General features: G+C 46.6%; 2 protein-coding genes across 4 annotated transcripts in view; one reads left to right on the forward strand and one right to left on the reverse strand.

Moving 5' to 3' along the window:
* Nucleotides 1-3,368: 3,368 nt before the first annotated feature.
* LOC112980485 (histone H2B 5-like) lies at nucleotides 3,369-23,260 on the reverse strand. 2 transcript variants are annotated; one of them, XM_064506122.1, is made up of 2 exons: nucleotides 23,034-23,260; nucleotides 3,369-8,281 (listed from the first exon to the last, which is right to left on the reverse strand). In XM_064506122.1, the coding sequence occupies exon 2, from the start codon at nucleotides 8,250-8,252 to the stop codon at nucleotides 7,872-7,874; it is 381 nt and encodes a 126-aa protein (XP_064362192.1). In that variant the 5' UTR covers nucleotides 8,253-8,281; nucleotides 23,034-23,260; the 3' UTR covers nucleotides 3,369-7,871. The 2 variants fall into 2 exon arrangements, with proteins under 2 accessions (XP_064362192.1, XP_025951148.1); XM_026095363.2 differs by lacking the exon at nucleotides 23,034-23,260 and adding an exon at nucleotides 18,918-22,661.
* A 19-nt stretch (nucleotides 23,261-23,279) lies between these two features.
* Nucleotides 23,280-26,714, forward strand: part of GRAMD4 (GRAM domain containing 4) — an 86,672-nt gene continuing 83,237 nt past the window's right edge. Inside the window, exon 1 of one of the 2 annotated variants that reach the window (XM_026095376.2) lies at nucleotides 23,280-23,589. In XM_026095376.2, the coding sequence (XP_025951161.1) occupies nucleotides 23,561-23,589 (29 nt within the window). In that variant the 5' untranslated portion in view covers nucleotides 23,280-23,560. Of the gene's footprint in view, nucleotides 23,590-23,826; nucleotides 24,133-26,714 lie in introns of those variants that run through there. The other variant, XM_064506115.1, reaches the window with a different exon arrangement.

The following is a 26,714-nucleotide window of genomic DNA, read 5'->3' on the forward strand; positions in this document are numbered from 1 at the left end:
AGGTTTAAGTCACAATAACTTGGAGAGGTGCACACAGAACGAGCACACTCTTCCTGCTCCAAGGCTAGATTTAAAGTGAATAATCGATCAGAAGCTGCATAAGCAGCTATGAATACCAGCTGGGCACGGTCCAAAACGCTGAGGCTGGTGATGACTGGGGGTCAGCCTGGGCAGCAGCAACCCCGAAGAGGAGGCAATGATATTGCAACATTGTGCAACAGTGTAGCACCTTGTAGGAGGGGCAGGCGATTTTATTTTAAAACAGAGCTTATTTGACTCACTGAGGCTCATACTCTCACGCCCACATACTCACAAGCACCAAGATGGAGTATCCATGCCATCTATCCAGCACACAGACACTGGGACACATATGTCCATCTTTGCAATGATTTGCAGGACAAGAGATGGTGCCTATCAAGTTATCGTCATGTCTCCTGGGTTCTCCTCCAATCAGCAATCTCATGCTGGTTTTGGGTCTGCCTTTTGTACCCTTCAGGAGCTGACGGTGACTACTCTCTCCATGCTGTTCCACCTCCGAGAGTCATCAGGATTTACTCCTCGTCCCTCTTCTCCTGACCTGGGTGTCCTGAGAAGCTGCACGTGGTGTGCGCTGGGATCTTGATGACCTGCTCATCTAGGGCCCATCAACACCTGCCCCTCTTACACCTTTATTTTATAGTCTCCTGCCTTTTGCTCCTTGTGGTACTTCACATCCAGACATTGCCATTCCTCCTCCAGTTTTACCAGTCTTAAAATTTCTGTTGCAGGTCTCTGAACAGAAAGAGTTAAATCTCTAAGAGAATTTTTCTGAATGAATTTTGTGAGAGGTTCTGTAGGAGATTTTTGGGGGAATTAGGCTTATGGACCTTAAAAGGCAGGAAAAAACCCAGCTGCTTCAAGGGAGAAAATGAGAAATGTTTTTGAGAACAGCTTTCTTTTATACGAGAAAGCAAAAGCCCCATTTCTCTCTCTTTCTCACACCATCTGTGTTTGTTAACTCTAACTGTTTTAGAAACAAAACATCTCTTTTCATATAAGCCAAGCTAACTCAATCCACATAACCGTCTATATAGGTACAGCAGCTATGTAGAAAAAAAGAAAGAAAGAAAGAAAGCTTTCTTTTAAGCCTTCTTCTAATAAATAATAAAACATTGCCTGAAACTCTCCACAGTTCATGAGTAGTACAAGGTAGATATTACATGAATATATGTAGATATCTTGGATCAGACCTTTGGCCCATTCAGCCCAGTATCTTGTTTCCAGGTGTGATTCTGTGAGAAAACCTGTACGAATAGCTTCTTCTTTCCTTCTTATACTCTCCCAGTCTCTAATCATTCTCAGTGTGGTTTATACATGCTGAGTAATTCTCAGAAGATTTCTCATCTGTTCATTTGTCCTTAAATCAGTTTCTGACATCTCCAACATCCATTGGCAAAGAGCTCCACAGGTGAATGGCCTGTTGCATGGAGTGCTGCTCCTTTTTATTTATTTTAGAACTGCTTCGCTACTAGTTTCTTTTGATGGTCCTAAGTTCTTGTATCTGATTCTGCCAATAGACTTGGCCATGTGATAGCCGAGTGCCAACTAATGGTCTTTGAAGTGATATTAGCCAGATAGCACTGGCAAGAAAATGGCAGAAAAAGGACTGATTTGCTCTGAAAAGCAGCACTTTTATAAACAGCTGTCAGCTAAATTGTAGTGGACTCTGCTGTGCAAATGCAGATGGTGAAAGAGGGTGTGAGAGGTGGGAGCTCAAGGCAGCTCGGGCCATGTCGAAGGCAGGGTGCTCTGAGAGCAGGCTCAGACCCTGGCTCCGTGTGGCCATGCGCAGGTCTGGGTTCAGTCTGTGCAGACCCTTCACACACCAAGTATGGTCACGCTCCTGACCCCAAATAACTACTGCTTCCCTCCTCCCGGTGTCCTGAAGGAGGATGAGCGTGGGTTATGCTCTGCCTTGTGTATCCTGGTCTGGGTCTTCCCGCGGCCCAGGTGTCAGCTCAGTTACGGAAGAGCTTTGTGGGCGCTGCTCCACACAGCGGTATTAAATGGAAATCAACATTAAGAATAGCATTTCTTTGGAAAGAAATACTCCACTTCCACGCCAGTTAGTTACAAGTACTGCTTCTCCCAAACTATGTTAAGCCTGTAAGTCTCGCTTTAGAGAGACTCTAAATCTCTTTAGCTACTGTAAGGCATACCTGACATCTGAGCTTGTTTCTCCATCACATAACATTTGGCAAGGCACATGCATTTCCCACCCCAGTGGATGCACTATTAGGTGGCTGTCCAGCAGATAAGCTATTCAACTGAATGTATGTATTAATCACTCTCTAAAATGAAGATCTTTTTCTTCTTGGGGTTTTCAGATGCTACATCTTACTCCAAGTTTGTTACCTATATACCTCTCATAGCCCAGGCAAAGATGTTTCTAGTGGCAGTGATCGCTGATTCAGATAAACAGAAATGCTGAATGTGTATAAAACATGTTTCCAACCCACAGTGCTTCAGTCTGTGCAAGTTAAAAGTGTTGGCACTTTGGGGTTAAATGATAGCTGCCAGGTAGACCACACCAGAAATAGGAATTTGGCTAAGGACAAGTTGCCAGCTACATACATAGTTACACATAGTATGGGCATCCTTCCTGCAGGCCTGCACTTGCAGCGAGCAGAGTCATGTTTAATCTAACTGCTGTCATGGATGGAGATGCCACTGCACCTTGGGTGCCTAACATGGAAACCGGCAGCACTTGCATCCACTTTATCATAATGCTTTTGCTTCTCCCATGCAGCAGGCAAAGTGGATTATACATATGCATAACTGACTGTGCGATACCTCATATTGGTGCCAGGAGTGGGTGTGGGAGGTAAAGCCACTTCGTTGCCCTCCTCCTCCTCCTCACCCCCAGATGAAGGGTGAGTCAGAAGCTGAGAGAAAGCGGGCTCGACCGTGGGGAAGCTCAGTGGAAGAGCTTGAAAAGGCCCCCCCCCCCCATTGGTCTTGTGACAATCTCTGCGGTGAGTGACACCTCTTGTGATGACTCACAGCGGCAGGCTGAGGCTGTGGGCAGAGCTGCCCCCCGCTTGGAACTTCAAATGCAGGGATGGGAGGAGAAATGCAAAAGGATGTGACAGGCGTTGTTGCCCCACAGCAGCAGCAGGTGGGTACCGAGGGGAAGAAATCCTCTCAGCCCACTGCTGTGGGACTGCTCTGGTCTGGGACTAACTCTCTGTGAGGACCAGCAAGGCCACGATCTCTGCTGGAAGGGCAGTTGCTGTGGCCCCAAGTGCTGGAGGAAGCAATTTGGAGAAAGAGAAATGTAGGGCTTTGAGGGTTCAGTGATATGATGGAAACAAAGACATCTGCAGAGCTCGGTATCACCTGACTTTGAACAGGTCTGCATTTACATTTTATTTATACATTTAACAGAAAACAGGTAATTTAGCTGTCAGATATGTCATAAAACAACAGTAATGTAACATAGATCATACATCATGTAACACGTATTGTCAGAAAAAACTCTGTGTACATAAGCCTGCAAAATACCATGCATGGACAGTAAGTGTGAGAGATTGCTCCCCAGCTGCTGGTCCTAGGGAACTCCTGAAATTCTGGCAGCAAGTGATTTTTATGGGTTCTTCCATGTTCTTCTGTTTCCTGTAAACAATTTGCTCTCAATGTAAACCATCAGCAAATGCTATGACGCTGACAAATGCTCAAGGCTGTGCATAGTCCATGCCAAGCTTGCCTTCAGTGCTGTGGTGGGGCTGCTAGGACTTGGGCTACCTCCATGCTGCTGCCTGTGGCAAGGGTAGAAGGGCACATAGTGACACAGGCTACTGCGGGCAGGGCTCTGCCTTGGCTGCCAGGTACCACTTCCTTGGACTCACGGTGCCGTCCAGGACAGGCACAACGTTGTACTCATCCTGTACTTGCTGCTATTCCCTTTTCCTAGCGCTTGACTACAGACCTATCTGTTCGGAGCATGAGCACACCTCCAGGCCGTGGCCACGCAGCAACCCTTCTGGGGGTAATATAAGGCCTGTATTATTCTTTGCAGTCTCCTTTCCCAGCTTTCAATCTGCATTTGGCTTTTAACTGGCAAAGCACAGGAATATCTCAGAGATGCTTCTGGGATGTCAGTAGGAGTCTGGGAGGGGGGAGGAGGGCTTTGTATGTTATCTTCATTTTTAAAGCATTTTATCAACTCCAAGAACTGGAAATACATCTTGTTAAAAGCACATCCTGCAGAGAAAATCCCATTACAATGGACTTTTGGAACATGCCACAACTCAGTTTACTAAGTGGACAATCAATACTTTGAACTTTTGGACCATTTTCTATTGTCTCCACTGTTAAGCCTCAGTCCAAAGCCTATCACCATCACAGTAATTCCAATTAAAGGGATGTGACCATGAGCCAGTGCAAGCAGGCAGCTGCGGGGAAAGTTGGCTGTCTCGCATGCTGTTTGGCTGCTGAGCAAGAAGCCTCTAATCACTTCACCTCGGTGGCTGAACAGGAGCAGAGTCCCACTGACAATCTGCTCTCTTTCCCTTGTGTAACACTTTACATCCAGTGTGATTTTAAAAAAATCATCAGATGTGTCTGATTTCCAGTGTCAGGATTATTATAGAAACAGTTCATGGAACACTGCAAGGTAACATCCATAGTGGTATATTTAAAAGTAATATCTTCTCTGCTAACAGGACTATTGCAAGAGACACAGATTTCCTTTTTTCATTTGTCTTTTCACACAAGGGCCATAATATTACAAATGCTGTTAACTATTTTCTGAGGCAGTCCTAGTTTATGCCAGTCGTTAGGGTCAGTGACTGTCACTAATGTCTGCATGCTGGTGACAGACCAGATCAGGGACCAGAACTGGCTTAAAACGAAGCTTGCAGGGAAAAATAAGGTTGATTTTAAGGTTCAGTTTAATGGATCGATTCCCCAGTCCTGTTCTCCATGTTGTCAGAGGCAAGCTGAAGAATGATACAAGGGGAGAGTGAAGAGCAAAATATGTGTGAAACTACAGCCTAAACTATAAAGGCATGGAGATGTTCACTCTCAGTGACTTTTCTTTGAACAATATAAAAATCCTCTCTAAGCCTGCAAGTATTTTTATACTCTCCTTAAATTGTCACTTCTCTCTCCAAAACGATCTCTGAAAATGGAGGCGACAATAGTGCCCCCGCACAGAGAAGAAAATGAGCCCGACGCTGTGACTGTGTGCAACGGGCCAACACTTCTCGTCTGAGAGCCCAGCCTTGCTCCCCCTGCTCTGTTAGCTGGCCAGGAGGCCCTGGAGGGAGAACGCTTAATTTTATTTTCTGCATTTCTTGCTGCAGGCGGTTGTACCACCTGTAGAGACTGGAGTGGAGCTCTGGGCTGTTGGAAAGCAATGAGGACTCTGAAGCTGTGCTGAGTAGACCTGGGGGAGGACCGGCAGCAGCCTGGCTTGCACACAGCATCGAATTGCAACAGTTCTATTCGCCTCTCTGCTCCTACAGGACAGTGAAATCCTGGACAGGATGAATTCTCACTTGCGGCTCGTATGGATTGGAGGAAAAAGTTTCAGTGCTGCCAACCAGCCCTTCACTTTGTATTCGTTCCCCTTCTCCGTTATCTGCTTTCTGTTTTTTGGTGGAAGGAGGGCCAATGACAGCAGCTTTAGGCCTACTCCAGGTGTATTTTCATGTCTGTTACCTGTCTTTGGCTATTTGATTGGAAAACAAATGGAAGTGCTAAGCTGGCACTTCCAAAGGGTCATGGCCAAATGGTCCAGGTGAGTGACGGATTGCTGCCACCACACACGGACACCAGCACTGGGAGCTTGTTGTTCTGGTGCTGACAGCAGGAGACCCAGTTTTTGCTCCAAAACTTGGCATCCTGAGGACAGAACTTTGAATCTCTTTCCAAAAGATATCGCGAGAGAGTCCTGCTGGGGTCACTGGATTAAATGTGGCTGAAAGCCCAGTGGTGTAAGATCGCTGAGCAAAGGATGGGAAGGAAGGCCTATTTTCTGGTGTGGGAACCCCAAGTTTCAGTAGGGGAGTGGAAGTACATCTCTGAAGCAGTTGCCATTTGTCCTTAGCCCCTGCAGGTGGGTACGATGGAGTGGGATGGTAGAAAGATTTACTAGACGACCTATCTGTACGGAGGTGTGGATTTGTACTTCTTCCCCCGCACACCACCACCACCTAGGAGCTCATGCTGCTCTGGGTTTTCGGAGATGCTTTCGGTTGTGCAGGTCTGTGCAGTTCCTGCTTCAGGACCAATTGCAAAGTTACTACAACACTAAAAAAAACAAGAAACAATTGAACGTTCTGGAACAGCAGAATTCTGCAGTTCCAAAAGTAATATGAATTTGTCAAAGGTCCTCATCACTCTCAGAGTGTAAAAAAACCAGGATACAGATAAAGGTAGAGGAAAGTGAGAGATGTAGTGCAAGGTTGTTATTTTGGGGTATAAATTTACATTTTCATTAAAAAGGAACTCTGGGAGTTTGGGGTAAAGCTGAAGTAAGATTTTCTGTTTTTGCTGCCCTTTCATTTACAGAATAAACTGCAGCAATCAGTTGTTATTTTAAAGACATGAACATTTTTGATCTGAAGTACTACAGCCTACCAGAGATTTTGACTTTCTAATGTTGGCTAGTGCTGTGTTCTGAGTAGGAAGCTTCAGCTTCACACCAGTTCCACCCATGGCCTTATCGTGCTACCCAGCACTCCTGCCAAGTTAAACTTTTAATGGAGAGGTTCCTCCACTAATCTCTATGGCTTTTACCAAGATTTTATTATTGCTCACCTTACTATGAACTTTGAAAAGGCATGGGGAATATCTGAAGTCATTTAAAATTATTTGAAGTATCACTGGGATGCAGGTAAGCGTTGCTCCCTCTGCACCCTTTGTTTTGTTTTATTTTGTTTTGTTTTGTTTCCTGGCAGATGGGTAACGCAAGGGACCTGGTGAGGAGGTGAGATGCCCATTCCCAGCCTGGTCCGCATGTGCTTACAGCGACGATGGTGGGAGGCAGCACAGGCAGCATCACGGCAGAGAAAGTCTCCAAACAGCGGCAGAAACAGCAGCATCTTGCACACCGAAGTAGGTCTTCGAAGCAGGCAAAGCAGCAGCCAGGGACAGGAAGCGACCTAACATCCCCCCTTTTCTGTCCATACGTCTCAGCACAAGCAGCTCAAACATCCGGGCTGGCCTCGGGCGAGCAGGGCCCTGGAGTCCCAGTTCAGAGAGACATGGGGGAAGAGCTAGTGCTGAAATTTCCCCAGACGCCAGCCCACTTGTCAGACTTTCTCTTTAAAAGAGGCCTCACACACTACTGTCAAGCACATCCCTCCTTTTAATTGCTATGGGATTCACTCCAGCTTGCGCCCTGTGCGCTAGCGTCGGTGCCTGCCCGCTGCAGGCACAGCGGGACAGGGCAGGTCCAGCCCGCGAGAGAGCGACGACAGACGCCGGCTCCCAGGCCTGTCTCTGGTGACTGCGAGGAAGCAGCCAAACAGGAAGACTTCACAGACCACGTCTCTACGCTGCCGTTGCCCGTCTCCCCTGCCAGTGCCAAACATGCATGTTTTTGGAGCATGGAGGAGAATAAACTCTCCTTTGAATGAGATGTGAAAGCAGAGGCCTCCTCTGTCAGCGTTGCCTGAGGTGTGATGTACAAAACCCGTAGCATGTCCCAAACAGGAAAATAAACCAACATCCAGATCACCATCACCTCTTTCAATAGACAGCTTCTAATGCCCATCCCAAGACTGCAAACTGCTGTCAGCAGTAGCCCTGACATTTATCCGTGTAGGAGCTGCCCCTCTGGTGCCCGTCTCTGCCTACGAGTCCTGATGGAGACCAGCGGCCAGCTACTTGGAGCTGGTGTACTTGGTCACAGCCTTGGTGCCCTCGGACACCGCGTGCTTGGCCAGCTCTCCGGGAAGCAGCAGGCGCACCGCCGTCTGGATCTCCCGCGAGGTGATGGTGGAGCGCTTGTTGTAGTGCGCCAGGCGGGACGCTTCGCCGGCGATACGCTCAAAGATGTCGTTGACAAAGGAGTTCATGATGCCCATGGCCTTAGAGGAGATTCCAGTGTCCGGGTGGACCTGCTTCAGCACCTTGTACACATAGATGGAGTAGCTCTCCTTCCTGCTCTTGTGGCGCTTCTTATCCCCCTTCTTCTGGGTCTTTGTCACGGCTTTCTTCGAACCCTTCTTGGGGGCAGAAGTGGACTTTGCTGGCTCCGGCATCTTGAAAGCTCCTTCTCTAGTGCTTGGAGCTGCTTGGAAAGAACACCAAAAGATCAGATCCTTTTTTATCCTTCTACAGTATAATTTTACTGAAAGACGGGAGACTGATTCAGGGGAGGAAGGAAGAACTAAATGCAGAGACAAGAGAAGCAATGACATGTCTGACATCTGAGAAAAATGCCCCACGACCCACTGCAAGCATTTTTGAATTGCCAATGAGAACTGCTCTGGTTTGTATACATTTTTGTGTTGTTTCCTGTTTAAATTCCCATCAAACTGGCCTTGTAAACACTGCTGAACCCAGGCCTACTTGGCATCTACTTGGTAAATATGGCCTGGGGATGAACATGTTTCTGAGAACATTGCAGGAATTGGTCCTCGCCAAAGAAAACAATGATTACAACATGGATTAAACCAAATCATTCTGGAATGGTCCGAAGACAGTTATAAAAGATCACTGAAGCCACCTTTATATTAGATTGTTTAAAGTTATTTTATACAGTTATTACAAACTCCAGTAAACCCTGTTTTTTGCATGTGGGCAGAAGTTTATTTTGTGCATGTTTGCATTTCTTTGGCTACTGCCTTACAGCATATATTACAGTGGAACATAAAAATAATTAAACTTCAAGCAAGCTAGCTGAAGTACTGGAAACTCCCAATACTTAAGTTAGCTAGCAAAAATACCAAAGAGTAGAAAAGCCAAAAGGAGGTGGCAAGAAGCACCTGGCACAGAACCAGGAAAATAGATAGGAAGAAAAAAACAAGGTGCTTTTGGGCATCAAGTTGACTGAGAGAAGCTACAGGGACTGAAATGGTCTCTGCCATTTGGTGCTTTCTGCTTTCGGGAAAGCAGGTCTCCTTTGGCCATTTTATGTCAAAAATGCCTGATTCTGTCCCTGATTTTTTCCTTCATTAGGCCATACCTTGGAGAGCCCTGACCTTTCGCTGACTGCTGTAATCCAGAAGAGCAGTAATAAAAGACAGTTTGTAAATGGGTCATAAAACTGGATGCCTGCTCTACACTATGGATTTACATGTGTTTACTACGTGGGTCCAGGGAATAACTATGCTGTAACGTGGGCTTTTGATATGAATGGTTTGGTGTTTCAGAGGACACTTTGAGTGTGCCATGGAAAGGCAAATCTCCAGCCTTTTGCCCCCGATCAGCCTCCAGACTTGTCCCAGGGCATCTCCTTCAAAGAGGGCCTGTGAATTACACCCTGTTGGCTAGGAGGGACACGAAGAGAAGAGAGCTTGACAGTACATCTGAAAATGGACAGAGAGTAAACAGGAGAGAGAAATCTGGGACATAACATATGGACTGTACACACAGTCCCAAATGGGTGCCTGTGCCAACCTGCTGCACCGATCGCTGCGTGCTCAGCTCTGCTCTCTCCTCTAGGGAGGAACGAGATGGTGTCCTTAATTCTGGCCTGGTTTCTCCCATTATTGCCCACATTTGCAGTCAGTCAGACAGGCAGTATTTGGAAAGAAAGTGTAATCACATACAAACTCTGTTGCAACGAAGTGTATAAAAAGGTCCCCTTGCTCCCTGAAGGAGCAGATGCCTTAGAGCCTGGGGCTGGACTTAAGTGCCCACATCTTCATTGACATCAACTTCCTGGGTCCAAATTGTATAAGAAACCTCTGTGGCTACAAATCCTCCATATGTGAGGTGCTGCCCCTGGCCAGGGCGAGCCGCTGATCGCGCCGAGCTGGCTGCTGACTGTTTTACCTTACAAGGCATCTTGTGGCTGGGTGGTCTGTCGGGCGCTGGGAAAAAGTGCACAAAGCAAAGTTGGGGTATGCTGGGCAATAGCAGGTGCTGCTCTGCTCTCGGGACAGGGTGCGGAGGTGGGACGCAGGGCTGGGCTTAGCTGAGGTGCCTCAAACACAGAAGTGCACATCCTACCCTGCTGCTCTGCCACCAGGCAGCTACTGGGGACGGATCGGTGCAACGACAGCAGGGATACAGCAGCAGTCCTAGAGCCCCTCCGTGGCGCGAGTAAAAACTGTCCTGTCTGCTCTCCACTCTTGTGAAAATCCTCCAAAACACCTGCTTGTCTAAAAACTAAAATGTGGCACTGATGTCCTTAATATTCAGGTCTTGCTCAAGCAAAACACTTTCTTCCTTAATGTTAATGGTAGCTTTGCCTTTGTGAGGCCTAAGAGACATATTCAGGTTTCCTTTGCTTCATCTTGCAGAAAATGAGCATTTTGTCAATCTAAAATGAGATACTCTGCACCGAGGCTGAAAAGGCCAGGATATAGGAAAGCTTCATGTAACAGGTCACAAGAACACAGAAAACTTCCTCACCGCACCAGAATTTCAAAATGCTCAGGACAAAAGCACACAAATACTAAGAAAAAATAAAAATTGGGTAAATATATATAAACCATCCTCAAGTCCACGGAACAGTCAGCATCCTAACCTAATGCTTGGAGGACAGGAAAGAGAACAGGCTGAAAGCTGTTGATGTTTTCTTTTAATCAGTTTTGCTTTATGAACATTAGTATTTTTTTGCTAGTTTCGGGAAGTTGGTATTTTTATCTGTATCTGTTTTATCTGTATGTGGTTATACAAGCTGGTGACCATAAACGAACATATTTTACTGACTGTCTTTCAAATTAAAAGAAAAGCAATTGGATAGAAAGAGAAAGGAGATGGGCACGCTGGGAGAGTAGCTTTCCTTCAGGTGAACTCATAATGTGGCAAAGACCCAAGGCTTTTCCATCTGAACCAGATGGACAAACATGAACAAAGACCATGCCCAGTCTGCCACTGGATTTTTAGAGAAAAATGGATTCTGAGGCTTGGCACAGCAAGCCATTCATTTTGAAAATATGAATAAACAATGTGAAAGAAATGATAGAAATGTGCCCAAGGAAGGAGCTTCAAGAGCTCCACACTCTGCTTTTTGAGGACTGGGTACCCCTAGACATGCCCTGGTAGATTAATTTCTTCCCTCTTCTTGAAAATCTCTAAAGATACGATTTTCACAAGCTCCTGAAATCTGGAACTGGACTGAACTCTTTCCTCCCCTCTGCCACCTCATGCCTTTTTTTAATTTCTTCTGTCATTCTTCACAGTGGAGGGATTTGACATGTTAAATTCTGAACTGACCTGAAAGCGCTGAATGCACTTCGAAATGCTGAGATCTGCCTACTTAAACAGTTCATTTTCTTCCTTTGGTAGGCCTCTATCTGGGAAACAACATGGGGAAAAAAATCCCCTACTGGTTTTGTATGCAAACTTGAGGATATTCTTTTCAATGGAAAGGCATTTTTCCAAGACAAGAAAGAACTGTGCATTTCTTTTCCTCCTGAGCTAGTTTCTTGACAGAAAAATACTGCAACTGCAAAATGTAAATGATTGTTTCTTATGCTTTTTAAGAAGTACATGCTTTTAAAATACGCATCAATTGTAAATTCCACTTGTCCTGCAGCTTTTCAAATGAAAACAGCACATAAAAGGCACCAGAGTGATCTCATTTGTCTCCAGAAAAGGTTACCCCTACAGGACAACTTTCCATTTAACTTGCTAAAACCCTTGGACAGCACAGCGAGGACCTCACTGTTTTTCCATTCATGGCTGTGATGAGGGAAACAGTGATACTGAAGTCCAGAGATTACTATGAAAGCGTTCGTGTCATTGCTTCCCTCATTCTTTCTCTCCACCTATGTCTTTGCAGCATCTTGTTTAATGGCTAAATAATGCCTGCTTTGGGGACAGGCTGTCTTCCTTCCCCCTTGTTTGGATGGTGCCTAGTACAAAGGGCCCTGATTGAGGTTGCTAGGTGCTAAATAAATAATGTCAATAATGGCCTCCGGTAGCACCACCAGTTCTGTTAACAGCACAAGGCACTCTACAGGCAGGCACTGCTATGGTATAAAGACAAAATTAGAGGATTATTCCCAAACCATACATCAGGAGAGTTTATTGCAGGAAAAGTAGGTTAGCTTTAAAAAAAATGTATTTTGATGAAAACAGTTGCATCTCTTTCTTTTTCCTTTTTTTCAAAAAATGAAAACCTTCAAAAGTTTAACAATTACTAGTTTTTGTGTTAGGAAGTGTTGCCATGATGACTGACCTTTTTACTGTGAGGGTGGATGAACCCTGGACATGGTTGCCCAGAGAGGTTGTGGAGGCTCCATCCTTGGAAATATTCAACACCTGAATGGACATGGCCCTAAGCAACCTGCTCCAGTTGACCCTGCTTGAGCAGGTGGTTGGAGCAGGTGACCTGCAGAGGTCCCTGCCAACCTCAACTCTTCTGTGATTCTGTGACTCCTGGAAGCTGAAGCAGGATATCTTAGACCTTGAACACGCTCTGTGAGGTGTCTTCCCCAGATGGACCTTTTCCATGACATACTGCAGCCAGGGGCCCTCCCAAGAATCCTACTGAGGGAGACCGCACTGCACTATGAAAGATGTGGGTCAGCCAAACACACAGGTCCCTGGGAGGCAGGGACAGCCCACTCAAGAAGAGGTGTTTTGAAGCATCAAGGTGAGATTTGGAAAGTTTCAGGGTTTTGAGGAAAATGTTTGGCCGTGTTTTTGCTTTACAGCTACTTTTTATGCTGAGAGTCAATCAATTATCTGTGCTGGCATTTTTTTCTTTCTCACAAGCTTCCTCAGAAAAACAACGAAAGCAACAACAGTATTTTTCTAGCCAGTTCTAAGCACTAAACAGCAGCCTGTCTGCTGCTATCTTCCCATCTAAGAGAACCAGAGCAGCAAGGAGTGACAGATGTATCTTGCTTTGTGTTGACTCCCCTTTCTTCAGCATCATTAAAAGGAAAATGAACTGAAAACATATTTATAGATATAAATCACTGCAGACTCTCGGATCTGGAATAGGAGAGTAGTCCTGCTGAGAAATCCCCTGTGAAGCCTGCTTCTCTCTTTGCTTTCCCTACGCCTAATATATTGACAGATAGATAGACAGAGAAGCTTCTTCAGCAATTTTTTCCATTATTGGCCTTGCTGCTAAGTCTGTAAGACCAGTGCCAAGTTAGTGCCAATGGTGTGTATGGAGGACAATGGGAGGACTATCATCTGTCATTTCGGACTACTTCTCAGGCAGGGATGGAAATGACATTCAGCTTTTTCCTTTTTTTTTTTTTTTTTTTTTTTTTGCTATTAAAAGCTGCCCTTGCAGTGCTGAGCTCTGTGGTAAACCCTCTAAATCCCCATGACCACTGGGCTGCTCTCTTGTTGTAATTTACTAATAAAGGTTACATTTCTGTAACCAGCACTCAGTTTTTATGATGTTTTGATGAGAAAATAAACATCCGTAGGAAAAACTGAAGCTCTCACCTTCCAGACAACATTCCAATTCTTCTGATGTTTGCTAAACTTCTGACGATCTATTTTAATCCTTGTTAGAGCAAATGACTGCCAATTGGACCTCATTATTTGTCCTGCTCCTTAAATATGAATGTTCTATTAGTTCTGTCCAATTATTGTCCCTTTCCTTAATTTCTCTTTCTGTATAAAATAATGAAAATCTGGATTTAATCCTGCACATCAAGAAACTTCAAGTGAAATTTGCTGCTACTCTTTGTTTTACTATTTCTGAAGCACAGAGAAGGGCAACAAATGACAGAATGTTTCCATGGAGAAGAAAGGGTTTTCTAATGGGTTCTTTCAACTGTTCAAAATTGTTTCTAAAAGCGCAGACAGAAGATCTGTTAAATACAGTTTACAAATAGCCAGATGCCAGCAAGTGATGCTTGCTGGAAGAGTATATTTCTGCAAACTGCAAATCCTCTCCCTTTTATAATGTGCGGCAATCTACCTTAAAGTTATTAAACAAGAATCCTCTCAGCCAACATGTACCATTAAATAGTGCTGAGAAAACAAGAAGATATTTTATGGTTGTTTGGTAGCAAGCTTAGCCTAGGTAGTAAAACGACCAAAATGTGATGATTCACAGTGAGACATTGGTGATGCTTCCTCATGTGAAAAACCTGACAGCCATATTTTGGACTGGAAGGAATTTTTTCTCTGTGTTTGTTGTCTAGCATGTGATGATGAGTTAACATTTGTTTTCTTCTGAAGTAATGAGGAGCATCTACTAGACTAAGGTAAGATAATCTGAAATGTCTGTTTTCCTCCAGTTATGAAGGGGTCCATGGATCAATTTCAGAATTCCAGGTTTCTTCCTAGGTAATTGAACATTAATAATAACCCCTCCAGCCACAATCCCATACACTCTGCTGTATTTTACACGACCGATCTTGTAAAGTTATCATTTAAATTCTAACTTTGGATACACTACAAGCACTTCTTACGGCGAAGAGATTTATGCCTATGGACTGGACCACAAGAATATTTAGAACTGAAGGTGCCTCCTCTCCCTTAAATTATAAAGAAATGCGACAAACTCAGTCCCCGCCACATGTACATTACATTCAATTTGATCTACAGTTTCAGATGTACAGGCAGAGCAGAGCACTGTCATGGACTAGCATCCTAACGCCCTGACTGCTCCTTAATATCATTTCTTGTGTTAACACATGACCTGGGAGTTCAGTACTTAACAGTAATCTTTGCTTTTCTTTTTAGGTATTTCCATATATGATGTTAGAAAACACATTTTTCAAACATCAGTCACAGCTGCAATTTCTTGTGCTGCCTCTGCTAAAGCTGCAAATACTTCTCAGGATTGCGGGGCTATCAATCGGAGATGCTTATGCACAAAGCGAGAAGCAGGACTGTAGATTAGAGCTGTCTGCAGGGAATATACACTGAATTTTTAAAGAAAATAAAATCTTATTCATGACCCAAGGCAAAGCAGCACAGAGACACAGTGCTGCAAGAAGAATGACTGCCAGGAGACTAAATACTGCTGTCCCTATTCTGATTAGTCAATGAGGGGGTTTAACCCGGGTGTGCAACCACAAGTATGATGTTCAGAGATCGATACCCTTTAAATGTTTTAAAGAGTACATCCAGTACTGTAATCTGCTAAAATTACACTCCAGTCAGACTTCCCACAAACAGTGCCAGGGTTTAAGAGAAATGTATATTATCATAACTATACTCTGAAACCCTCAGTACTAAATCAGTCCTTGTGCATGCAACAGAAATGAATTTATATTCATGAGATTACAGATAGGCTAAATCTGTAACTCAGCCTCAACACAGAACACAACCGGGCTCTTCCTAGGGTTTTACCAGTAAGTCATAACCTTAACGCAACACAAACTTCAGCGCAAGCTTCCTCTCCAAGTTTCAGTTATCAGGATTTGCTGCTTCTGCCACAAATCCTTTATTTAATCAACAGGCTTCTTTCCCTTTATATCCCACTTGGAGTCATCTGGAGCCACTGGCCAACCTGTCAGTAGTAACTGTACTTTAGCACAGGGTTTTGCTCCTCTCCTTGGAGTAATTCAGCAAAGTTGCTCTAAACACACAGCGAGGTCAGAGCCTGCCAACCACTCACAGAGATGATCTCAAACAGAACTAGAGCAGTCCTTGCACCTTGACAAATATGAAAATCACTTCATCTTTGACCTCATCTTTTCAGTTTCTCTGGGAAACCAGAAGATCATATACTCACCGAGTCTGCTATATCTAAACACCCCCTTTTACAGTGCAGCCATGGTTTCTAAGTAATAATAATAAGCTTGAAGAACTGCTATGACATTTAAACAAGCTATTCTTACGGATTTTAGGGAGTTATGGAGATTTACCCAAATCTTAGAGACTATTTTCATTGATGCTGAAAAGAACATCCAATAAAAAGGTGCTATTTCAGCCATGGCCAACAATATGAAGAGTTACAGACCAATACTTGAGGCCAGAAGGGGAAAGTGGGTGTGAGAGATGATAAGAAACCCCAGGAGATGAAAGTTGCTTCTGAGTGAAGAAAGGAGTTACGTGAGAACCAATACAGACACGAGCTGCACCTCGTCCTCCTACACACCCCCATTCTCAGGTTTCGGTGGGTTTCTGTGACCTTCTACAATGCTATAGGTCATCTGTGTAGCAAAAAGGGGCCCAGATCAACGATTCTATCTCAAAATGTGGCTGGGAATAGTATGTAATGGATGTAAAAACATGCTGAAGTGGAGACTACGCTGCCAAATTAGACTGAAGATCATACCAAGGTCATTAAGGCTCTTCAGAGTTGCTGTAATGGGCACATCACAGCCCAAGAATTGCCACAGGTTGAAAAGCAAGACTTTTCAACAACCTTCATGCCATATGTACAGGTCTGATACAGGCACGCTCAGCAGAACGGGGCAGTGAGTTCCACAGACTCACCCGCTACGTGCAGGACTTGGGAAAGAAGAGCCGAGTGGGAGCGTGACGCGTGCGGTTCTAATGCATCACTACAGACATTCCCCCTAAATGAGAGCCTCTAAGTTCGATTACAGTCTTCCAGTAACATTACCCATGCCTTCTCCCCATTTCAGAAAGTAGTAAAAATGATTAAAAAAACATCGGAAAGCATGCAATTAATGAAAAAGTCAGGAATACGTGAAAGCTGCTTTATCACTGATGTGTAGGTGCCTGGGAATATAAAATACAAATATTGGTTTCATGGATTGATTCTGTAAACCAGACAGGTATATTCAAAAGTATTGCAAGCCATGCCACAAGCTAAAAGGAAGTGAATGGCACAGTGTCTGATTTCATTGTTATAGGATACTGAAAATATTGTAACAGGTATATTAATAATAAATTTGGCATAATCATAGCAATTTTACTGTAAGTGTCTTGAAGTAATGAAGACGTCTGACTATCACTGCAGCCTGTGGGCAAACAAAGATTAATGTCCTTCCCCAGATCTCACACCATCCGATAACAGAATCAGGAATACAATCCAGGGCTGCTGACCCCTTTCTCCGCTGCAGCCACTAGATCACATTACCATAGCCGGAGAGGCATCCGAGTGTTAGAGGTCAGCTCAGAAGCACGGAAGCAGGGAAAGGGAGAGCCTAGCGTAGGGAAGGAGATGAGGAAAGCACGGCTTGCGCAGCCAACACAACAGCTAACGCGCAGTTAGCTACTCTCTACAGGGTGAACACTGAGGAGGCAAGAGTTGTTTAAGGTAAAAGTAAATTCTGGCGCAAGAACTGACAATAATTTAAAATGCTTAAAATGCTTCTGGTAAACTTACACTGGAAATGAGTAGGAACCTCACTTACGTCCTTTACTTTGTAGTGTGTGTGTGGGGGGAGGATCAGGAGGGGAATGGAGGGGAAAGATGAAGAAACCTAAATCTTCCACAGAGTAAAGATGACATCTGATAATTTTTTGAAAAGACTTTTAGGATATGGCTCCTGAAGTAGCAGATAACTGGTCTACAAGCACCAGACAATCCCTTTTTGTTGTATATTGCCATGCTACTAAAGAACCACTGCCAAAATGCACAGACGTCCTTCACTTTGCCTTTCTCTTTTCTTTACTCTTTTTTTTTTATTGTTCACTCCTTCTTCTCAAACCCACTGTAAGTGCCAGGAGGTTCAAAGCCCCAGGAGGTTTGCTGCCACTTGGTCGCCCTGAACACGTGATACTTGTACAGAGACGAATAAATGACTGATTTAACAGCCACAGGGTTGAAAAGCTTGTCGTTCCCCACAAACTCTGAAAAAAAATGGGTTTTCAGTCCAGTTTAGCGCATGCCCAAATTCCAAACCATACAAACTGTCTGTGAATGCTGTTTTAATTTAGCTCTAATTATCATTTGCATTGTGATAGCACAGCAGTTAGTGTCATTAGCAAGAGCAGCTAGTGTGCTAGTCGCTATATTGATATGGGCTAAAAAAGGCAATCTCCCTTCAAAAGAAATCAAAGGGTAATTAGGGATACATCAGTATTTACATCAGGCAAGGGTGCAAAGAGCTCTCTGCTGAAGACCCAGTTGCAACCACTAGACTAGAAGTGAAGAAAACAGGGGTTCGTTGACAAAGTGATAGCCCCAAGACACCAGCAGTCCTTGCTAGGAAGCAGCAATTAGAAAACTAAATATAAGGCTCAGTTTTCAAAACACAAAAGGGTTTCCAGAGGCATCAGGTTTAAAATGTCAGTTGAGTGCCATATTATTGGTACCACATTGTTATTCCGACCATCCATGGCTCCATCCTCCTACACTCACTTTCCCCCTGAGGCTGCAACACCTTTAGTTTCCCCACTGTGACGGTTCCCTGACCTGCTCCTTCCTCATGTTTCTCTCTTTTCCTTCTCTGCTAGTGCCTCCAATTCAAGAAATTCATTTTCAGATCTTTACTGGTGACTCCTAACTCTTTATTCTTCAGTTTTTCTGTCCCAATTATCAACCAGGCACAGGGGATTACAAGTGATCAGAGTCGGGCTGAGGGCCCACAGTGCATGAAAAGAGAGACTATGGGAGTTAAGTCTGGCACGGGAGAGAGAGAAAGCTGTGACAGGAAGTGGGGGACAGCTGCAGCATTTGTTTCTTCATCTTCAATGTATTTTAAGGGTCATATACACAAAGAACAGAAATAACCAACATTTGGGTATGTTCAGCAAGCTCATTCCAGATTGGGGGCTCCTGTGGTCCCAGAGCGCTGGAGCTCGCTGTCCTGTGTCCTGCAGCCCCACTTAATGCTCCATCATTTTTCAAGTTCCCCAGAGGAGAACGTGGCACTTCTTCCTCTTTGCCAACGCCATAGCAACTTTCTTACCCTTCCTTCATCCACATTTGTAAATGGTGAGTTTCAGTTCTTTCGCTTTTCCTCTTTCCTTCCCATTCCTTGAGTCTGCCTAACCTTGTAACAGAGAAATAAGGAGACTCTTACCAAATGCATTCGTTGTCAGCCCTTCACACTAAGGATCTTGCTTTAAGCATTGACTTAAAGAGCGGTCTCAGCTGTTCCCTCCTCTCTGCCCTCCCTATACCTCATTTCAGCAATTTCCTCTGAAAAAATGTCACCCTCTTTTCTTTCCAAGTTTCTCCCACTTTCTAGGGTAATTTGCATCCTTCATTTTGTGACTCTAAATAACTTCCTGAAGATGCATTTTCAGTTCTTCCTACTCTTTCTTCCATTGCCTCCTGCACAGACTGTATCTATTGTGTTGCCATCTTTGTATTTCGCTCTTGTTCCCATCTTCACAGCCTTTTTTCCTGCAGTATTTTTTGCTTGACAAATGTCAGTCTACTACATAAAATCTCCTTCCTCATAAGACACAGGGTTTACAAGGAAAGCTTTTATCTACCCAAAGCTTGTCCATTTTTTTCCAGTTCTATCTGTTGGTCTAATATAAATATTACCTCTTCTGACAAAACTCTTCTCTCTTAAATCGTTGGCCATCATGGCTACAGCCCCTCAGTTCCTTTCTCAGTGCACACCTCTTGCAGTCAGTTCCCTGGGGAAGGTCCTCTCCCTTCAACGGACACATCTTGTCTGTCCAAGTGGCACGTCTCATGTCAGTGATGAGTCCTCTACAGTGAAAACTCTCTCTTCCCTGATCTTGGAGTAAGCCCAACTAAACTGCCAGTTCTCAAAAAAATCCCCACAATTTTTTATGCAATGGACCACCTGTGTATTTTCACTGAGCTCAGGAAAAAAAAAGCCCACCTTTTTCTACAAGGATTTTTAAGGATGGTTTGAAAGATAAACAATCACCCTGACAGATCACATCTTCAAGAGGGTCTGTGAAATAATATGACAAGAGTGGTGATTAACTCTCCCCACAAAGGAAAATGTTGAGTTGATGTAGGTGGCATATAAAATCCCCACTCTCTTTATGAGTCAGGTAAGATGCCAGAAAGCGGAGGTGGAGTCTGTGGGATGGAACTGTTTGCATTCCAGCCAGCTAGTAGTATGATTTTTACATGAAAAAAAAAAAGTTTAATTATTAAATCTCTTTTTTTACATTAAGTCTTATTTAAATAGCAAAATGTAGCATTTGCCCTTGATCCCCAATGATACTGTTTGCAGTCACCGATAGTCAAGGAGAAATGTTATTAAACAACCCCACTCTGCCACCTCCAAGGTTAAAATATCATTTTTGGGTAACACATCTATTCTTCTGTCTCCCACCCAATGCATATGATTCTACAGTCACATCTCTCTCTCTCTCTCCAGAAAAAAGGGAAGCTGACTAGCCTGGATCCCAGCCTTGTCCCACACAGAGTTCTTTTCAGAGGCAGAGCTTAGCTGTCTGAGAAGGAGAAAAGCATTTCTTTCACAATAGCTGCACAAAAGTGGCTTAACAAATGTATAAAACAAGACCATTGAGAGAAAGAAAAGCATTTTTTCCTGCTCTTTCTTTGGATCAGTCCAGGATCCAAAGGACAATTTTAAAAAATAGTGGTGTCCCTTATCTAAAATCAAAATTTTCCATTGCCAAAAATCAGAAATTTAGAAACACGAAGAAGATGCTATTATCTCCACAAATGCATGGGTTTAGGGGGCTTGCAATCATTCCCTGATACTTTCAATGGGAACATAATAACCGTTCTGTTTACAGTGTACCCTGAACAAGCTGCTTTCTTGAGTCTGCTTCTGAATTTAAGAACATTTTCCACATACTTAATTCTTCAGTCTACCAGCGATGTATATGTGAGGAAGGGCAGAGAGCAGTGTATTTCAGGTGCTGAGAAAGAGATGCAGTAGGATCAGACTACCAGCATGAGTCACTTCATTGCTATAGCTGGAGAATGGATGATCTGGAATAGAATATATAGGTATTTGTATGTACACATGCCTATATATGTAAAGGTAAGCCTGGAGAAAGGGTGGAGTAGGACAAAGAACAAAAGAGTAAAGAACAGTGTGGGGGGAAAAAAGCCAAGAGGAAGGTGGAGTAAGGCAGTGCCTGAAGTGAGATTTCAGGAAGGAGAGAGCAAGACACGATATAAAAACAAGGACAGAAGAGAAGAAAAAAAGATGGAAAAAAGAGAGAACACATGAAGGGGGACAAAAACAAGAGAAAAGGCATGAGTGGACAGAAAGCAGAGAGAAGGGGGAAGGTAAAGCAAACCAGCACAATGTTTCACAAGGCAGAAATACTGAATCATAAATAAGACACAGAAAAGAGAGACATGGAGGGCCATAAGAAGACCGACCTTGTAGAGCAAGGAAGACGTGGAAAGCCGGTGGAGAAAAAGCCACCTGCCAGAACAGCACTTGGAGAGTGACAGGCAAGAGGTGCTGCTGCCTCAGTGAGAGACAGAGCCAGGCTGTGGGAAGCAAAAGGCTACAACCAAGGAGAATAATTGCCTGAAGGTGGGAATAAAGGATAAGACCATGGAGAAGATAAATGGCACCACTTTACTGGCTTCAGAATGTTTTCATGTTGCCTTTTTTTGTCTAAAATAAAAATGAAGATGGTTATTGAAATCGTCGCTTAGATCTTTTATTTGGGACTTTAAGAAACTAATTTCATCCAGTACAACTCTCCCTCCTTCTTCTTTCCAGTGCTGTATTGAATTAATTACCGTGCACTACACAGTCATACCTCCCTGTCGGGCAGTAAAAACCCAGACACCATTAAGCTAAGGCAGACCTTGCTCTCTGGCTCTCTTTGCACACAGAAGCTATTACAGAAATATTTCAGTAGACAAATCTAGATTTCCTGCCGCTCCAAAATTAGCATGATTGTGTTTGGTATCATTAGTAGGATGAGGAACGAAATAGGAAGCAATCAGGGGTGCATGCTTAAGGAAAAGGCTTTTCTTCTGTTTTTATAATTATCGAATCTTACCAGTATGGAAGAAAAAAAAATGCTGCTGGATAAATAAACTGTCATGCCTTTGCATGTCAAACAGCAGGAACAAAGGAGTGTGGGATGTGCATTCATATTATCAAATTCTTACTGTGATTAGCATGTGTTCAATGTAATAAAACATAATCAGGAAAGAACATGCTGTAACAAAAATAATATGGAGGCTATACACTAAAACCCCAGGCAGATTAAACAACGTTCTGAGGGAAGCACCAGTCTAAGAAACCAGAGCTTTATTAGTAGTAACACAAGCAACATATGGGGATGAATGAAAGCATATTTGTAAATGTGCTATGCGACTGCACACTCGTGCTGGCTTTCATTTTCCACAGTCTGACTCAGCCTCCACATGGATCCACTCCCCCATCTTTTGATTCATAAATTCTTGATCGCATAAAAATAAGAAGTCACAAAGACATCATGCAAGCCACGAGACTTGGGGGGCACCGAACATGCCATCCATGGTCACCCTGGGGCAGAAAAACCCAGAAGCCACGGTCATGCCCGCGGGGCTGGGCCGGAGGCCGCCGCGCCGGGCGCTACGGCTCGTCCCCGGCCCGCTGGAGGCCGGCAGTGAGGAGCACACATCCACAACCAACTGCATAATACCGCTTACGCTGCGCGACAGCTGCCCGCACTCCCTGCACCTCCGCAGGCGAAAGGTGGGACATGCGGGGAACGAAAGCCACAAGGGCTTCCCGCGCTGCGGAAGCTAATGGAAACGAAAGCCACAAGGGCTTCCCGCGCTGCGGAAGCTACTGGAAACGAGATCGCGGCTAGCAACCAGCAGCGCCAAAGCCAAGCGATGCGCGAGCAGCGGTGCAGAGCAGCGCCCGCTCTCTCCGCCACGAGCAGCGCGGCGCGGGTGCCGGGGGCCCTTCCCCGGGCGCTGCGTGCGGAGCCCCCGCGCTGCTGCGGGCGCGCAGCCGGGCCCCTCGCAAACCCCACCGCGGCTCGGGCGGCGCGGAAGGCGCGCAGCGGGGCCCGCGCACCCCCGCAGCGGAGCGGGCCGCCCCGCAGCGCAGCGCAGCGCAGCGCAGCACCGACGCGCGCGGCGCCGAGCATCTTGCCTGCGAGGCGTCCGGCTCCCTCACGGGCGAGCTCCCGGCGCCGGTGCGCGCGGGGGCTCCGCGGCCGGCAGCGCAGCAGCCTCCGCGCGCGGCCCCGCGGCGCCCGGCCCGCGACACCCGCCTCCGCCGCGGCAGCAGGGCCGCGCCGCGCCGCCCGGGCCGCTCGCTCTGCGGCGCCGCGCCCCCGCCGCGCCGCCCGGGCGGCCGCCCGCCCCTCGGCCGGGCCCGCCCCCGCCGCTGCGGGCTCCCCGCCGCGGGGCCGCGGCCGGGCGGGGCGGGGCCGGCGGCGCGGCGCGGCCCCTGCGAGCGGCGAGGGCGCTGCGGCGGCGGCGGCTGGTGCGCAGGGCGCTCGGCGCTTGGCACGGCGGCGGCGGCGGCGGCCCGAGCAGGCGGCGGCGGCGGACGGGCACCTGCTGCCGCTCTCGCCGGGAGCCCCGCGGCTGCGTCGGGGCGGAGCGGGGCGCGCCCGGCCCCGGCGGCGCCCAGGGCAGCGCGGCGGCGGCGGCCTGTGCACGGCGCGAGCGTGGATGAGAGTTTGCTCCGATTTCCGCGCAGGGTGAGTGCCCGCCGCCGCGACGCAGCCCGGCCGCCTCCCCCCTGCACTGCTTGCGCGGCCGCGCTGCCCCCCTCCTGCCCGGGCCGCGGCGCCTTTTGTCTGCTGTGCGCGGCCGCGGGGGGGAGGCAGGGAGGGAGGCGGGGGGGGGGGACCCCGCTCCCGGCGGGGGCACCGCTGCCCGGGGCCGCCTCCCTTCGGCGGGGGCGGCCCCGGGGGGCGCGGCGCAGGTGGGAGGCTGTGCCGCCCGCCCGGTCCTGCCGGTGTCGCGTCCCCGCGTGCAAACGCAGGCGGGCGGCGGCTGGCGGCCCCGGCTGTGGTTGGGCAGTGCCTCGCGGCTGGCGGGACGGGGCCCTGCCGGGCCGGCCGTGCTTCTCCGCGCTCCCGTGCAGCCGGCTCTTTCCGCCGCGGCGTTTGCAACAGCTGGCTCGCAGGATCTCCCTTCCTGCGGGGAGCACGGCGGGAGCCGCCGCTCTCCTCACCGCCTCCCGCCCTCCCGACCCACGCTGCCTGTTCAGGTGTCAGCTTGTTTGCAAGGAAGACCTGGTAACGCTGCTTCTCCTGGGAGGTGTTTGCGTCTTGCTCGTGTATCTTTAGATGAGCCTAGTTAAATTAGGGGCTGCCACATGTTAATTTTAAATAGTAATCAGCAACGCACTGTGGGAAACGGTTTGGTGGTTCCTGCAAGTGTGCAGTATCTGGGTGCATCTTGATGTGGAGCAATGAGATGCAGGAATGTCGGAGGAGTAAAAGTGGAGAAATACCAGTTTCTGGAGCACTTTCTCTCAAAGAGGCTGAGGAGGGTGGTGGAGTTGTGTTGCGAGATCAATGGCTGTCAACCAAGGCTCCTTTGGAAAAGGTCTCCCTGATAGGTATGATACATGTTGTGGCTTCCTGTGCGTCTCCGGTAGACGTTGCTGGCATCAAATGCAGGCGCAATAGGTGGAAGTGACAGCTTTTCTGCCATGCTTTCGTGTCATGTTTCATTACTGCAATTGCAAAGTTTTAGATTGAGTAGATACGATATTGTTAAGCTTGTGTGAATGTGGAGTGGGCGATGGATTAGTTCTTGGGTTTCACATTTCCAGGCATGGTTTAGACGTGGGCGCAGGGGGGAACTGTTAATAAGGGAGGGATCCTGGCTGGCTATGCTTTGTGTTATCTGGCGGTATTCTGCCTTAATTCCTAGCGTGTGCTAAGCAGTTGCTTCGTTCCTCAGAATTAGAGGGGTGTGCGGTCCTAAACCTTCTGTGTGCCGTATGTCCTCCGGTTGATCTCGTTATTGCAAGTGGGAGAGCTTTTTAAAATCCTATTCTGTATTCTTCTAATGCTGACATTGCCTTCTTACATTTACTAGCTTTACAATTAGTAGTTTAAAATTATTTGGTGATGCAGTTATGATACCAAATTGTGCAAAAATCCCTGACAGTCTGATTTATGTTTCCCCGTTTTTCATATGGTGGTTTCAAATACGTTCGCTTATCTCTCTCTATGTTAATAGAAGTGGCTTTGGCCTGAGGTGCCAGACGGAACTCAAGAGCAGCCATGCCCCGTTCCCAGCTCCACAGGTAGCCTCTGGCAGATAGTTGTGCTCAACGGCAGGTAGGGCTAATCTGACCTAAACCGTAAGACTGCTGTGTTGTTTTTTGTTTTTGACCTGCCGAACTGCTGAGGACTGGCCCTGCTGCGCACGCGGGAGTAGGGAGCGCTCGCCGAAAGGCTCGGGAGAGGCTACTGGTGTGTGACACTCCCCGGTGCCACAGCCGTGCTGCGCGGGGTGAAGGCAGCAATGTAGGCTTTAACCTACATCCTCACCCCCGTCAGCCGGCCTGGGTGGAAGCCTCGCTGTGCTCCGGTGACGTAAGTGCGCGGGGGAGGGAGGAATTAAGGGCAGCAGCTGGGAAAAGCCGGTCCTCGCTCCTCGGTGGGACCCAGCTTCGGGGAGCGCTGCAGTGGAGAAATGGGAAAACCCCTCTGCACGTCGTGGAGGAAAAAGCGGGGGCTGACGCTTAGCGCTGCAGGCTGCCTGGCTGAAAATGAGTCGGTCCCCTGTGATTCAGGGCAGCTAGCCAGGGCGGTTTGTTCCCTGGCCCTACCCCCTGTACCTCCTCCCAGCCGGGGAGGTGAAGTACCAAAGCTGGTAGAAACTGGCTGAAGTTCATTAAAAGACTGAATGGCTGTGGCAATATCGGGCGTCAAAGAGATTCAGTATTATTTGTGAGCAGCAGACTTGGGGGAAAAAAAAGGAGCTCTACGATTTTATTTTGGTAAGGAAACTTCTGCAGTGTTTGAAAGGTGATTAGTGCTGCTGTGAAAGTTCAGGTATGCTTCTGGAATATGGAGCATTGTCTGTGGATGATACTATATATATATGTTATATCTTCAGTGTCATTCTGCTATTTAAATATTCACTCTTTAATGCTGTGGCTTCAAAACTAAGGAGAAACATGAACTGTTTAACCTCTGAAGTGACGACAACGTGTTGAAAAATAAAGACACCCTTTCTTGTCATTTTGCTGAAAAGTCATCATTAGGCTTGGACTCTAAGTCACTGTCCTCTCCACTGTTTAAGATGAGAGACTGTTTTGTGTAACACATGGTTCCAGTAACAGTTTTATGACAAATATTTTTTTTATTCAAAGAAGTCATAGATCACATATCCTGTTGTTGTGTTTCTTACAGAGTCAGAATATAGATGCTATTTAGGCATGCTTGAGTTGAGGGCTACACATCAGGACTACTGTGTCCAGTTCTGGGCTTCCTATTGCAAGAGAGACATGGACCTACTGTAGCAAGTCAGCGAAGGGCTACAAAGATGAGCAAGGGACTGAAGCATCTCTCGCATGACGAGAGGCTGAGAGAGCTGGGGTCATTTAGCCTGTAGAAGAGAGGGCTTGGGGGGAGCTTAGTGTATGTAAATACCTGAAGGGAGGTTGTGAAGAAGATGGAGCCAGACCTTTCTCGGTGGTGTCCAGTGACAAGAGGCAATGGGCACAAATTAAAGCACAGGAAATTCCATCTGAACATCAGAAAACATTTCTTCACTGTGAGGGTGGTTGAACGCTGGAGCAGGTTGCCCAAAGAGGTTGTGGAGTCTCCATCCTTGGAGATACTCAAAATTTGACTGG

This window comes from Dromaius novaehollandiae, chromosome 1 (genome assembly GCF_036370855.1).
Source record: "Dromaius novaehollandiae isolate bDroNov1 chromosome 1, bDroNov1.hap1, whole genome shotgun sequence".
NCBI lineage: Eukaryota > Metazoa > Chordata > Aves > Casuariiformes > Dromaiidae > Dromaius > Dromaius novaehollandiae.

Coding starts and splice junctions, on each gene's coding strand:
- LOC112980485 (XM_064506122.1), bottom strand. CDS start 8,252: ATGCCGGAGCCAGCAAAGTCCACTTCTGCCCCCAAGAAGGGTTCGAAG.